At 35.6% G+C, this 16,692-nt stretch overlaps 1 protein-coding gene across 1 annotated transcript; it reads left to right on the forward strand.

Annotated features, from left to right (window-relative positions):
- Positions 1–1,659: 1,659 nt before the first annotated feature.
- Positions 1,660–15,139, forward strand: shkbp1 (SH3KBP1 binding protein 1). Its single transcript, XM_048168412.1, has 18 exons — positions 1,660–1,709; positions 1,961–2,014; positions 2,221–2,266; positions 2,356–2,429; positions 2,989–3,047; positions 3,147–3,227; positions 3,321–3,488; positions 6,037–6,127; positions 6,216–6,406; positions 6,490–6,605; positions 6,746–6,833; positions 7,320–7,436; positions 9,514–9,684; positions 9,770–9,925; positions 12,177–12,273; positions 12,395–12,579; positions 12,655–12,781; positions 14,266–15,139. Exons 1-18 carry the CDS (start codon positions 1,663–1,665, stop codon positions 14,903–14,905), a joined length of 2,508 nt encoding a protein of 835 aa, XP_048024369.1. The 5' UTR covers positions 1,660–1,662; the 3' UTR covers positions 14,906–15,139.
- The last annotated feature ends 1,553 nt before the right edge of the window (positions 15,140–16,692 follow it).

Consider the following 16,692-nt stretch of genomic DNA (forward strand, 5'->3'; position numbering starts at 1 on the left):
AATGTAATAAACTCAGTCTGCTGATACTAATAAACTGTATTTTAATACACTTGGATGCATTCATTTCTTCACCAAGAAAAAACAAACAAACCCACAAATACACACCTTGCTGCAACCTGAGTATGCGAGGTCATATAAGGATAATATAAGGTCAGTTAATTATTTTTAATATATAGGGGGAGAGTGGGGTAAGATGAGCCATATTTTACTTATGTGGTCCTCACAATAAGGGAAAATGAGGCAGAAGTACAATGAAAGTATTTAAAGTAATTTCAGGATGTTTCCTATCATTTTAAATTATCAGAATACATCTATGACAAAAGGCTCTAAAAATATGGTTTCGTATAAAAAAAAGTGTTCCTGTGGCTCAATTTGCCCCAGGTTAGGGGTAAGTTGAGTCGAGTCAGTAGGTGGGTGTAAACTGACCATCTAACTGAATCTGAATCAAACCCATGTGACATTTTGAAGATAACCTCTTTTAAAAGATGAAAACTAATTTAATTATCAAATATCAGTTAACAAATATTTATATTTCTTTTCTTAAAGCTACTTTAAACAACAGTTTAACTGTTCAGGACAATCAAGGGACTCATGAAGAACCATCACAAAACACAAAAACAGTCGTGGATCATCAGGTAATCACACACAGTATTGAGAATCAAGGGTTCACATACTTTTGAACAGGGTCATTTTAATAAATTCAGCTATTTTTTTTTTTTTTTTTTGTCGTGTGAACTAAATGTAAACATCTTTTATGTAAAATATCTTACTCAGGACAGTACTAAATAAAAAATAACATGCATTTTGTATGATCCCTCTTATTTTATTAAAATTATTCACATTTTCACATACTTTTTCTTGCAACTGTATATGATGAAACATCTTCTGGTTCATATCAGAGAAGGATTTAGTGGACTTATACACTGTTCCTATCAAATAATAAAAAAAAAATAACCCAGCTGCATATTATTACAGTGAAATTATAGCAGTTATACTTAACCTACACTGTAAATTCAGTGCCTTATGGTGGGGTAAACACTGGCTCAATTTACCCCACAGCAGTTGCCTCACTTTGCCTCATAGATGCCACTTTGGGGAAAAACAAGCTAGCTTACCAATTCAGGATAATATTTAGTTAAATGATTTGCATGGTTTTATAGATTGCTAAATCACCAATATGTTTCATAAATATTTTAGACATGGACAAATTTGCTTTGATGTAACAGCCATTACATATGTTATGCTAAACTGTAAGTAAACTGGCACATATATATATATATATATATATATATATATATATATATATATATATATATATATATATATATATATATATATATATATATATATATATATATATATAATATATATAGTAATTGTTATTGTTTATAGTTATTGTTTGTAGATCTATTGTTGTAGATTTAGTTTTAGTTTTGACTGAAAAACTCGTATTTGATGTTTATATATCATATAGTTTATGACTTTTATTTTGAAATACAGCGCTTATCCACTTCCGCAAGAAATATTCTGTTACAACTTCCGCTCTTTCGCTGTTTCCTCACAACGGCTAGTACAATTAAATAGCTTTTATCATGAAAATATTATTAATACCTACTTAAATATCCGATAAGATATTAATGTTTTGCCTTGAAATCGACCACCATGGCGAGGATTGGAGACATCATTCATCTGAACGTCGGGGGCAAAAGGTTGTGTATTAAAGCAATATCCTGCTCGAAACAAGACAACAACTGTTCATTTACAGCAGAAACTTTAGTATAGTCTTCATAACAACTAGTTTACAATACTTGTTTATCATTTATCCTACTTACTGTAAGAGCAGCAGACAGTAATAAACATCTGCATTCCTCTACAAGCGGCCTGATCTGTAACTCTGCTCTCTTATTGCAAGTTTTGGGCTAAAAATGTTTTATTTTTATTTTTGAATATGTAAACACAGGTTCAGTACCTCCAGACAGACTCTGACATGGGTTCCTGACTCCTTTTTCTCAAGGTTTGTGTGTCAGATAAAGCTAAAATAGATCAAATCCTTCCTTCTTGTTTGTATGTTGATCATGTTAGGGCTTAAAAGGTGATATAATAATAATAACTGACCATACTCATCTTATTAGGACAATTAAAAATGCAATAATATGGGTAATAATACATTTTGTTTCTATAGGTGCATAATAATTAAGTGTTGTTGTTTTTTCTGTCTAGTTTATTAAGTGGACGGATATCAACACTTAAAGATGAGACTGGAGCAGTAAGATTCATATGATCATAATAATAATTATATAATATTTTACTCCTTGAGCCATTTAAAGGTTCTTAATGTAATGTTTGTCTTTTCAGATTTTCATAGACAGAGATCCGTCTCTGTTTGCTCCCATTCTGAACTTTCTGCGCACCAAAGAGCTTCATCCCAGGTAAACGTAATCTGTGTTTTTCTGTTAAAGGTGCAATATGTAATATTTTTTGTAGTATGATATCCAAAAACCACTAGGCCAGTGTTATATATTTTGTTCGCTTGAGTACTTACAATATCCCAAATGTTTGCAACTATTTGTAAATCGTGAGAAAATTGCTATTTTATCCAAGGCTCCGGGATGTGTGAGGAGTTGCCTGTTGATGGCGTATAATAAAAGTCCCGCTGCTTGTGAGGCGTGTGTTGATCAATCGCTCCAGCTCCTCGTTCAGATCCACAACACTCGCTCCTGCTCTGCTTCATACTACAGTAACGTTAATAATCGCATCCATGAACATGATTTCTTCCCGAGTCCTATCCCGATTGTTTCCACCGGCTGTGATGTGAAGACCACATGTCCCAAGATTCCACGCTCAAACTTGGCGTCATCAAGCTACGCCTTTGTTTTGAATAGACCTCTAGCGGACTGAAAATATTACATATTGCACCTTTAACTGTGATATAGATTATTAAACACTGTGAAATTAAGTCTCTTATTATGGAAACTGTTTTTATGACAGGTCCATCGATGTTCACTTATTAATGCACGAGGCTGAGTTCTATGGGATTACGCCGCTGGGTGATTATTCTCACATATTATACTGCTTCATGTTTATTAAAGGAAATGAAGGTTTGCATGTCATTTGTGGCATTAATTAACGGGTCTTTCCCACCCCAGTGCGGAAGCTGCAGTTGTGTGATGAGTTGGATCGCTCCTCCTGCGGGAACGTGTTGTTCAATGGATACCTGCCGCCTCCAGGTACAGTAAACACAAACCCTGACTGTATGAAAAGACAGCATCTTTCAGTCATGATGACGAGTGTGTGTGTGTGTGTGTGTGTGTGTGTTGCAGTGTACCCAGTGAAGCGCAGAAACAGGCACAGCGTGGCAGGACCCCAGTACATGGGTGGCCGTGCGGGGCCGGTGGAAAGAGCCCCTGTGAGGAGGAGTAACACAATGCCGCCCAACCTGGGCAACGCTGGCATACTGGGCAGAGCTGTCATTGAGGAGAGAGTGCCAGGTCTGCCTTCACTTCCTTTTAGTATTCTATTCTACTTCAGTTTACTACACTTCTCTATTCAATTCTGTTCCACATACTCTCATTTACTGTACTATTTTCTGTTATATTCCATTCTACTCTGACATACTGTGTTCTGTTCTAATATATTTACTTTCAGCTATTCTATTTTCTATTCTACCGATTCACTTTGGTCTATTCTGTTCTATGATATTCTTTTCCTTTATATTGTACTCTGAATGGACTATATGCACGGAGCGTTCTTTAGAACTTCCGCAATAATATAAGCCAGCTTGAAATCTTCCTGTGAGAGTCATTTGATGGCGTGTTGAGCATCAGTAGTGTAATACTTAGTTTATAATCAGAATATAGTCACTTAAAGGTGCCGTAGAACGTGTTTTCAAAAGATGTAATATAAGTCTAAGGTGTCCCCTGAATGTGTCTGTGAAGTTTCAGCTCAAAATATCCCATAGATTTTTTTTAATTCATTTTTTTTAACTGCCTATTTTGGGGCATCATTAACTATGCACCGATTCAGGCTGCGGACCCTTTAAATTCTCGTGCTCCCCGCCCCGGAGCTCACGACTGCCTTAAACAGCATAAACATTGTATTGTATTTGTATTGTATACAACATATTGTATTTATTTGGATGTTTACATTTGATTCTGAATGAGTTTGAGGCTGTGCTCAGTGGCTAAAGCTAACATTACACACTGTTGGAGAGATTTATAAAGAATGAAGTTGTGTTTATGCATTATACAGACTGCAAGTGTTTAAAGATGAAAATAACGACAGTCTTGTCTCCGTGAATACAGTAAGAAACGATGGTAACTTTAACCACATTTAACAGTACATTAGCAACATGCTAACGAAACATTTAGAAAGACAATTTACAAATATCACTAAAAATATCATGATATCATGGATCATGTCAGTTATTATTGCTCCATCTGCCATTTTTCGCTATTGTTCTTGCTTGCTTACCTAGTCTGATGATTCAGCTGTGCACAGATCCAGACGTTAATACTGGCTGCCCTTGTGTAATGCCTTGAACATGGGCTGGCATATGCAAATATTGGGGGCGTGCATATTAATGATCCCGACTGTTACGTAACAGTCGGTGTTATGTTGAGATTCGCCTGTTTTCCGGAGGTCTTTTAAACAAATGAGATTTACATAAGAAGGAGGAAACAATGGAGTTTGAGACTCACTGTATGTCATTTCCATGTACTGATCTGAGGTAAATTCAATTTTTAATTCTAGGGCACCTTTAAATAGTCAGGCATAACATTAATTTAGTTATTCAAACGAAAGACGGCATAAAAAAATGAATAAATAAATACATACCTCAGTGTTCTCCTCGGCTAAATTCAATTCAACCATCAGTTTTTACACTTTTTCGTGAAAAAAAGCATCAAAAATTAAATGTTTATGTGCTGAAATCATTGATCTTGCACTGCACTGACTGACAGCTGCTGTGATTATAAAGTGGAAGCGTGGTGATCGCATTCATTCACACTTCACATTGACAAAATGTATTTTTAAACCTAGTTAATTTATAATGTGTAATAATTGGTCAAAAACGAAACTAGGTGAAAAACGATTAGAGGAAATGGCTGATATATGCGCAAATAAATGCTACTCTGCCGCCACCTGCTGGTTAAAGTGGTAATTATTTTATTTTTTATTTTTAAATAAGTGTTTTCTATCAAATGTTGAATTTCCTACATTTTGAAACGTTCGATTTTACAATGGGGACAATCTCAGAAGGATGAAAAAATAAGTTAATTCTATTCTGTTCTATTTTACTCCTAATTTGTGCTCTGATTTGCTCTGTTCTATTTTGTTCTACTCAATTCCTTTTTTATTTGACCCATTTCTACTCTTTTAGTCTTACTTTATCTACTCAGGTCTGGGTTATATAAAATTATTATTTTACTCAAATAATGTTTACCCTTGTTTATTCTATTTTATCCTACTCTATTTTACTCAATTTTGACCCTTGTTTATTCTATTTTATTCTACTCTATTCTAATCTAGTAATTTTTACTCAAATTTGTTCCATTACATTCCATTTTGTTCTACTCAGTTGCTTTCAGTTCTGTTTTACTAATTTCTACTCCAGTTTATTGTATTCTATTCAATTTTACTTAGTTCTGCTCTAATCAGTTCCATTCCATTATACTCAATTCTTCTAATTTCTACTCTGGATTATTTTATTCTGTTTTATTCTACTGGTTTATACTATTATGTTCTATTTTACTCTCCTAATTTCTGCTATGATTTGCTCTATTTTATTCTACTCGGTTCTGTTTTATTCCATTTTATTTTACTCAAAATAACTTTTTCCCTTGTTTATTCTATTTTACTCTGTTCTACTCTACTCATTTGTACTTTAATTTGTCCATTCTATTCCATTTCATTCTACTCAGTTGTATTCAGTACTATCTTTTTTTTGTTTCCAGCTAAACAGTTCTCTCGTGTACACCTTTTGTTCATTTAAAATAGTAATTTCTAATGATTTCTCGAATCATGTGCTCTGTTGTTTAGGTCCGGTCTCTGATCCAGGCATGGTCCGAATCATATGTGGTCATCATAACTGGATTGCTGTGGCGTATGCCCAGTTTGTGGTCTGTTACAGGTAGGGTTCCTCGTTGAACACGTCACCAATAGCAATGATTTGGATGCACATATGGGATGTTTTAAAACATGACATCACTCATGCTCAGGGTTAAAGAGTCTACTGGATGGCAGCAGGTCTTCACCAGCCCTCGGCTGGACTGGGTGATTGACAGGGTGGCTCTTAATGCCAAGGTCATGGGCGGCTCGCTAGGGGACAACGATAAGATGGTTGCTGTGGCGTCTGGCACGGAAATCATACTGTGGGCTATCTGTCCTGATGGCAATGGCAGTGAAATTGGTAAGGTCTCATTTCATATAATGCACTTGGTTCTGGAAAGCAAAGTTCTTGATCTGCGAGGCTCTGTTCGTTCTGATCCGCAGGCGTGTTCAGTCTGAATGTGCCGGTGGAGGCTTTGTTCTTCGTAGGAAATCAGCTCATTGCCACCAGCCACACGGGCAAAGTGGGAGTGTGGAACGCTGTCACCAAACACTGGCAGGTAAAGTCCAGCTGAGAGCTGATTGATTAGACGTTTTCTGCATTTGTTCAAATTACATTTGAAAGGAAACTGATTTCTTCATGGTGTACCGAACAAGAGGAAGCGCTCACTTCCTGATGTCTTCACCTCTCTTTATGCAGAACCAGGATGTTGTTCCCATCAACAGTTATGACACAGCCGGATCTTTCCTCATTTTAGGATGTAATAATGGATCTATTTACTATATAGGTAAAGTGACGATCAGACCTGAATAATATCTGTTTTATGTTAAGTTTTATGTTTGTCAAGTTCATCTTCAAAACACAAATGACGATATTTTTAATGAAATCTGAGAGGTTTCTTTCCCTCCATTGCAAGTCTATCTATTCACCCAAAACTCTTAAAACTTTCATAAAGAGATTGTAAAATAAATCCATATGATTTATCACTTTATATGATGAACACATTTAATTTAGGCTTTTATTCACATATAAACATTGGTTTAGGCATTGCTACAGGATTATATAATATAAAAATATAAACTATTTATAGTTGAATGTCAAGCTAAAACAGTAATATTGTGATATACTGTATGCAGTTAACGTGATTTATACTTGCTTAAGCTGTTATAATTTTAGATATATTAAAGAATACCACCCACTACTGTGCGTTCATGATTGTTTAGATGCTTATCAAGCTGATGACTGACACGTCGTCCATGCCTGTGTCTTTCAGATGTCCAGAAGTTTCCGTTGCGGATGAAGGATAATGATTTGTTGGTGACTGAGCTGTATCGAGATCCCACTGAAGATGCTATTACTGCTCTGAGTGTCTACCTGACGCCCAAAACAAGTAACACACCAACCCTTTGATATCTTCTCACACACACCTAGACCAGAGGCAAATCACGCTCCAGTTGATCACACAATTATGACACACCCCTTGAAAAAAAGAAGTGCACTTCAGCTCTTATTACGAAATTAATTAGGGCTGTCAAACGATTAATCGCATACAAAATAAAAGTTTGAGTTTGTATAATATATGTGTGAGTAATGTGTGTAAATAATATATATATATAAATACACAAAAATGAATGTATATATTTAAGAGAAATATGTTATGTACAAAAAATGTATTTATATATAATATAAATTATATAAAAATATAAATCAATATACTTTTAAATATTTCTCAAATATATACATGGATGTGTTTGTATTTATATATACATAATAATTACACACAGTACATCCACATATATTAGGCAAACTCAAACTTTTATTTTGTATGCGATTAATCGTGATTAATCATTTGACAGCCCTAAAATTAATTTACTTTAATAGAATATACTTTAGCGCGAAATGAATGTAATTGTGTTTTCAGACACTTTATTGAATATTTACAATATATTAGTTTAAATTTACATTAAATGCAATTAGTTGAACTTTTTAGTGTTTTTTTGATCCACTTAAGTACATCTTTATATGTAATTTCATAATTACTTCTATTGTCTTTGAAAGTGTGCAATTAAAAATTGTGTTCCCTTACTTTTCATGTGCTTTAATATGTTAGTCAACACATCAAAATAAGTGTATTTCTTTAAAGCAATCTTTTTAAAAAATGATTTTAAAGTTAAAATGCACTTTTTAAAAGTGTACTTAAAATATGTAGTCATGAAAGTGTAATCTCTTTAAAGTCCCGTTCACACCAGGAAGAATGATAATTATATTAGTGTCCATACCAGCAGACGTATCATTGCTGCGCTGTAGTTTTGTCGTCTGCCACTTTAAATGCTCAAGCTCTTTAGAGCATGATGGATTTTGATTGGCTGTCAATGTTTTTATCGTTCATCAGCTGGAAAAAATCATTCTGAAAGTGATGCCAACGATGTTGTTCTTCTGTGCCGCTATAGTTATAGTTGTGGTGTGAACTTTGCTATTCGTTTATATTTAGAATATAAAATTCTAAATTCTATTATATTTATATTTTTTAGAACTATCTTTATCATTATCGTCCTTGCTGTGAACAGGCTTTAAGTGTACACAATATGTAAGATTTTTTTTTCTTAAAAATATCCAAAAACCACTAGAACAATGTTATGGGTAACACTTTAGTATAGGGAACACATATAAACTATTAACTACGACTTTTCCCTCAATAAATTCCTAATTTACTGCTTATTAATAGTTAGTAAGGTAGTTATTATGTTTAGGTATTGATTAGGATTAAGAATGTAGAATAAGGTCATGCAGAATAAGGCATTAATATGTGCTTAATAAGTACTAATAGATAGCCGATATTGTACTAATATGCATGTTAATAAGCAACTAATTAAAAGAGCCTAAAATAAAGTGTTACCATGTTATGTATTTTGACTTGTGTACTTAGATTATCCCAAACGTTTCCAACAATGTTTAAATCCAGAGAAATCGCCTGTCACTGACGTCATATCTGCGCTACCTTGGGTTTCCAGTTTTACTAATATCGATCTAGATTACTGTAAAGTGCAACAAATGTCTCATAGCAGCCACTGAGTGAACGTACACTTTCAGCACACTCAAATGTATTTAGTATGATTGTTTTAACCATGTAAAACAGCGCTGCGTTACCCCACATACGCAACGAAAAGAGCGGAAGCGGCCGACTGCAGCAAAAGCATAATAAAAGCTCTGCTGGACTCGAGATCAGTGTGCACAGATGATTTCTTTGATTCACACGCTCATTCACGGTGTCATCAAGCTACACCTTTGTTTTGAATAAGCGACCTCTAGTGGCGAAAATTACATATTGTGCTTTTAAGTGATTTCATTAACATATTATCTGCATGTACAGTTTTTGAAAAATAAATTTTTAATATTTGAATTCGGTACATTTGAGCACACTTCTTTTCCACTGTATCATGGATGTGATAAATGTTCGTGCTCTTTAGGTGACAGCGGGAACTGGATCGAGATCGCGTACGGCACTAGTTCAGGCACAGTGCGGGTCATAGTGCAGCATCCAGAGACGGTGGGATCCGGTCCACAGCTCTTCCAGACCTTCTCTGTCCACCGCAGCCCGGTTACCAAGATCATGCTGTCTGAGAAACATCTCATCTCTGGTGAGGGGTCATATGCACTCAATTATACGCAGAATATAGTGTAAAATAAATCACTACCATTTTCTAAAAGTCTTCCTCCGTGCAGTGTGTGCAGACAACAATCACGTCCGGACGTGGACGGTGACGCGTTTCCGAGGCATGATCTCCACACAGCCTGGCTCCACCCCCCTTACTTCCTTTAAGATCCTCTCATTGGACGATATCGATGGCCATGGAGGCTGTGCTGCTGGCACTGAAATAGGTAAAATTGAGTGATCATCAAAAATAACAGTATGAAGCAGACAGCCTCATTCCTTTAGGACCAAACGTTTGGAATAATTAAGATCTTTATTTAGAAGTCCCTTCTGCTCACCAAGGCTGCATTTATTTGATAATTATTAAAATTTAGATGAACTGTTTTCTATTGTGATATACTTGAAAATGTAATTTATTCCTGTGATCAAAGCTGAATTTTCAGCATCATTACTCCAGTCTTCAGTGTCACATGATCCTTCAGAAATCATTCTAATATGATGATTTGATGCTCAGTTATCATTTATTATCAGTGCTAAATTATTAATAATGGTCCTTAAGAATATAATGAACAACATTTATTTAACCCTTATAGGGTCTTTGGGGACCCCAAACGACGTTTGCTCAATTAAAAAAATGTTCTCTTTGTCCAAATGACATGAAACTTTGTACAGTTGTTAACACTTTCTAGATCTACAAAGAAAAAAAAAAATTGGAGTGATATCTTGTTTTCATGTTAGTGTAAAAAAAAAGGGTCACACTCAGGGTCTTCGGGGTCTCCACAGACCCCAGACAACAAAATGTAATTTTGTAACAAAATAATTGTTTTTTAAAAAACAAATGTAATTTTACTCTGTTTATTAATGTTTTTACTTCATATTTGTGCAGTGTTTGGAGGATTTGTCATATCTTTTAAATTTATATATATAAATAAATAAATAAATAAATAAATAAATAAATATTTTTTTTATACAAAAACAGCTTATTATGTAAAATTCACTTTATAAAAGACCCACATTTCTAACTTTCATTCATGGGGATAACATGGATACTTTGACATGGTTTAGTGTAAGATTTTTGCCCACCTTTTGGCAAAAAAATGCAGTTTTAAAAGTAAAAAAAATATCACTTTTACCAGTAGATGGCTGCAGAGCTCCACTATTTCCTATGTGCTATTTGACTGACGGAAAGACATCTTTTCACAAGTATTTTTCAGTTGGATTTATATCTAAATATTATGAAATCACAATTATGACAATAAAAGACAATAAAAATGACTTTTTGTCAAAGTTTAGCATTTTTTTGTACTGAAAACAATAAGTTTTTCAAAAATTTTGATTTTGAGGATGAATATTGTCCATTTTCTAAGTGGAGTCTCATCGTAATGTAACAATATTGAAAAACTGATTTTTTTCATTACAAAAAAATACTAAACTTTGACAAAAAGTAGGCTTTATTGTTATAATTGTGATTTCAGAATATTTAGATATGAATCCAACTGAAAAAAACTTATGAAAAGATGTCTTTCAGTCAGTCAAATAACACATAGCAAATAGTGGAGCTCTGCAGCCATCTACTGGTAAAAATGATAGTTTTTTTACTTTTATAACTGCATTTTCCAAAAGATGGGCAAAAATCTTACACTAAACCATGTCAAATTATCCATGTTATCCCCATGAATGAAATTTAGAAATGTGGGTCTTTTATAAAGTGAATTTTACATAAAAAGCTGTTTTTGTACAAAAACCTATTTTAAAATTTTTTTTTTTAAATTTATTTATATACATTTAATAAATATGATAAATCCTCCAAAAACTGCTCAGACATGGAGTAAAAACATTAATAAACATAATAAAATTACATTTGTTTAAAAAAAAAAAACAAGTATTTTGTTACAAAATTGCATTTTGTTGCCTGGGGTCTATGGAGACCCCAAAGACCCTGAGTGTACTTCCCAAACAAAGACCGCACAAGGGTTAAAGTACAAATCCTTTATAACATTAAAAATGCTTTTCTGTCACTTTTAATCAATTTAATGTGTCCTTGCTGAATAAAAGTATTAATTTCCTTATTTAACCCAAATTTTTGAGTCGTAAAGTGCATCATGGTTTCCACAAAAAAATCTGAAGCAGCACAACTGTTTTCAGCATTGATAATAATCAGAAATGTTTCTTGAGCAGCAAATCATCATATTAGAATGATTTCTGAAGGATCATGTGACACTGAAGACTGGAGTAATGATGCTGAAAATGCAGCTTTGATCACAGGAATAAATTACACTCTACTATATATTCACATAGAAAATAATAGTAAAACATAATCACAATATTACTGATTTTACTGTGTTTTTGATCAAATAAATGCAGCCTTGGTGAGCAGAAGAGACTTTAAAAACATTAAATAATCATATTATTCCAATATTTGGACCGGCAGTGTGTATATATTTATTTTACTGGGTTGACTGATGCTTGTTTCTGCAGGCCCGTATGGGGAGCGTGACGAGCAGCAGGTGTTTATCCAGCGCGTGGTTCCTGACACTGATAAACTCTACGTAAGGCTCTCCTCCAATGGGAAGAGGTCAGTTAATATAACTCCCTAGCAAATTTGAACAGTAAAGCACCTGACTGGTGTGAATGGTTAGAAAATGTCCTTGAACAACATGGGCATTTGGGTGCTAAACATGATGTCTCCTTTGAAGGGTATGTGAGGTGCGCTCAGTGGACGGGACGTCCATCACATCGTTTGTGGTGCATGAGTGTGAGGGATCCAGCCGCATCGGCTCTAGGCCCCGTCGGTACCTCTTCAGCGGACACAGCAACGGCAGCATCCAGATGTGGGACCTCACGACGGCGATGGAGATCGCTGGGAAAGTGGATATCAAAGGTGAGCATGGAAGAATTAATGAATGTGAAATGCAGCATATGTGCAGTGATCATAATCTGTTTCTGTGTGTTAAAGCTCTCGGCGGTCCCACTGAAGAGGAGCTGCTGGAGCTTCTGGACCAGTGTGATCTGGCACTGACCCGAACGCCAGACATGAGTCCTGCCGCCTCTCTCACACACTCGTCTCGCAACTCTATGTGCAGGTACACACACCTCTCTTTCTCTCGTCTCTGGTCCTACACCCTCAAACACACTACACACTTTTTGGTCCCACTTTATATTAAGTGGCCTTAACTACTATGTACTTACATTTAAATTAATCATTTGATACAATGCACTTATTGTGTACATACATGTTTCTACATTGTACTTATATTTTAAAAATACCTGCATGTAATTACATCTGTAATTAATTTCTGTAATTACATTTATAATTACACTGTTGACCCATCCCTTACACCTTACCCCTACCCTTAAACCTACACATACCACCAAACCTGTCCCTAACCTTACCCGTATCCTCCTCAATAGCAGCAAAAGTGTTTTGCAATTCAATATGAACCCAATAAGTACATTGTACTCATTTTTTGATGTAAGTACATAGTAGTTAAGGCCACTTAATATAAAGTGGGACCCACTTTTCTTTCGACAGCATTAGTGGCATAATGCCCAACCCTACTACGTATATTCAAGTGTGACTTTTTTCCAGAAAATATGGTATATTATAATTGACACTAAAATGACAGTTTAACCCTTAAATGCATACCTCGGGTCTTTAATGACCCGGGACATCATTCGCTACCCTCCTCCTCGTTCATTTTTTAAAGTTAGACATCAACCTTCTTGGTATTCCTCAATCAATTCATTATAAAGAATACAACAAGAAAAAAAAATCATAAAATTATAAAAGAATGCCTATTTTTGTATTCATTTTTTGTAAAAATTGTATAGGGTCGCTAACGACCCGAGGTATGTATGAGTGTATGTATATTTTTTCTGCACAATAATTATTTAATCTTAGATGACAGAATAAGTGCAATTCACCTTTATTCCACAAGGTGGCAATGCCTGATACACAATGCTGAAGTGACGACTCGTTCAGACAGAAAACGAAATAATAAGAAAAACATGAAATGGCTCAGCGATTTACTGCAGAGCAAGTACTGAACGCAATCAAATATGATTGTAACTGTAACAGGATTAATCCGGTGAAGCTGTTAGCGATCGAAATATTGATTTTGAAGATGTTGAAAATTATATAGTTTTGAGAATACGTTTGAGATCGCGAATGGGCTCATATTCGTGACCTCAAACATAAAACTAGCCTATTATTTGCTGAATTTACTGGGAAATGAGCTCTGACGAGGACAGTGGTGATGGCATAAAACATCTGCTCAAACTGAACCCTTTCAAGCTCCAAAAGGTAACAAAATACGATTTATTTTATTCTTTTGTAATTGTTACTCTAATATCAGAGGAGTTTAATATTATCACGACAGGTAGAGATCCTTCCGTGTTAGATATAGATCTGGGTCGTTAAAGACCCGAATATGTAAGAATGATTGGTGAAACAGTCATGCATTTAAGGGTTAAACAATTTTAGTTCTAGTATTGAGCTTGTATTCTCTCCATGTCCTGTATGTGGCACTATCTGCTTATTTACAGTCTCTCATGTGTTTCCCCGCAGTCTTCAGTCTCAGTTATGTGAAAGCAGCCGAGCTGCCGCTGGTTTCCGGGGCCCGGTTCCTCTCTCTGGTAGTCTGCCTCGTCAGGCGCCTTTGGTTCCTCTCGGTAAACCCCGCGAGCTGCCGCCACACCTCGGCCTCAGCCAGTCCTCTCTCGCCAGCAGCGGCAGCAATAGCCCGCACCCCGGCCGGGCGCCTCTGGAGCGTGAGAAGGACCGGGACGGCCTCGGAGCCATCCGGAGAGGCAGCTTTGTGGAGCGTTGTCAGGAAAGAGCCAAGTGCTCGGACACGGGTGGCCTGGACGCAGGGAGGCGGAGTTTAGCTGTGTGCAGTGAGCTCGAGGCTCGACTCGGCCTCAGAATCCCATCGTCGTTCTCCGCCCTGCAAGCGCCATGTTTGTCAACACCATCATCATCATCATCATCAGCTGCATCATCCATGAGAAGACCAGCTCCTGCAGCACCAAACACCGCTCCTTCACCGCTCAGTCCGGCCAGATCGCAAACGCCCACGTCTCCAAGACGACCCCTCACCTCTCCGACCAGCGAGACCCCGTCCAATGAGAATGTAGGTGGACAAGAAAGCCCCGCCTCTCCATCTTCCACCAGCCCCAAACCTCATATGAATGAAACCAGCTTCTGAGAGGAAATTCAGCAAGAATTGAATGTTGTAGCCACAACAAATTCTGAATATATCGATAAATACATATTAAAAAATAGTGCTGTCAAATGATTAACTTCTCGATTGATCTCATCCAAAATAAGTTTAATATATATGTGTGCTGTGTATATTTACGTATACATAAATACACACACATGCATGTATATATTTAACAAAAATATATTTATATATAAAATATTTATATACAAATATACATGTAAATATTTAAATAAATACATGTATATGTGTGTATTTATATATGCATAATAAAAATACACAGTACACATATATATTATGTAAACTTTTATTTTGGATGCGATTAATTGTTTGACAGCACACACACACACATATATAAGTATTATATTTCAAATTGTACAAAATATATTCCTTCTTTTAGAGCGGTGTTGTCAGTATCACAGGGTGCCTTATGATATTGAATGTGGAAAATATGAATATCGCATGTAAATGAGGAAAAAATTCACATTCCATGGGGGAAAAAAAAGGAAGTACTTTCAATTGTGTACTTTTACTGCTTTTGGGTCATATTCAAGTGAAGGCAGGTTTGTTTTATCATGTTATGCAAAAACGGACTGGCTTTAAAGCTGAAGACTGTATGTTTCTGCATGATAATATACTTATCAAGCATAATATGTGAAGACAACAACTAACAATGGCTGAAAAGTCGGTACACTGTGGCTCTGCTGCTGTCAAAACATTGATACAGCAACATTGGCTCAACCAATTGAGCGAGTTTGGGGGCGGGACTGTGTGTTTAGCCAACCAATGGCAGATGAGGGGTGTGTCTAAGTGGCCTCATTGAATTATTAATTACTTTATCAATTCAGTCTGGTAATGTTGCTGGCGCAGACGTCACACACTTCACCTTCTTGAGGCTTTGTTGTTGTTTATTACGTCACACTGGTTAGTTGTGCACTGGTTAATATTACTGCATGAACTTTCAGAATGCAAATATGTGTGAATATTGTTCAGATTAACAGGGTTATGCAATTAGTGCTCGACTGCTTTTTTTAATAGTCAATGCGAATACTGAAATATAGGGATACATATGTTTACACGCACACATTATATATATTTATATATAATGGTAGCAAGTAAGATGTAAAAAAACATAGATGAATTTAAATGAATACTTTAATGCAATACTCAAAATTCATTTAAAATATTTGTAAACAAAAAAAGTCCCATTGGTCAAATTTGGAGCAACACTTTATCGTCTAATGATGATAATCATAAAATATCAAACAATTGGATTATGTGTGGAAAAAACAATCATTCTAAAAATTTAATTTATTTGAATATGTAAAAAAAACAAAAAACATTTGTATGTGTCAGTAACTAACAAAACCATTTGTAATCCAGCTTGAGAAAAACAGTGAGATAAAGAGGACAGTAATAATGCTTGAATTCTTGCCGGCAGTGACTGAGCAGCTCTTGTTACACGCAATACGATGTATATATAATCAGCAAACATTCAATGCAATTTCTGTGAATCCAACAGACTCCTGTTCAGCTGTCAGTGTGTTTCACCTGAAAGAGGTCATTGTGGGTAAATGTGGACAGTCTTCACTGCTGTAGGAGGATCGGTGTGCCTTTGAAATGGGCTGTTACTGTAGTAAAAACATCAGTTACACCTTAAAGTCAGCTTGAATTTGATTGTGGCCGTATGTGAAGAACCCCAAACCATGCAGAAAGCTGCAGTCCTGTACTTCTGAATGTTCAGTGCTCATATCAACACCTCACATCCTGTT

Source organism: Megalobrama amblycephala, linkage group LG19, assembly GCF_018812025.1.
Source record: "Megalobrama amblycephala isolate DHTTF-2021 linkage group LG19, ASM1881202v1, whole genome shotgun sequence".
Lineage (NCBI taxonomy): Eukaryota > Metazoa > Chordata > Actinopteri > Cypriniformes > Xenocyprididae > Megalobrama > Megalobrama amblycephala.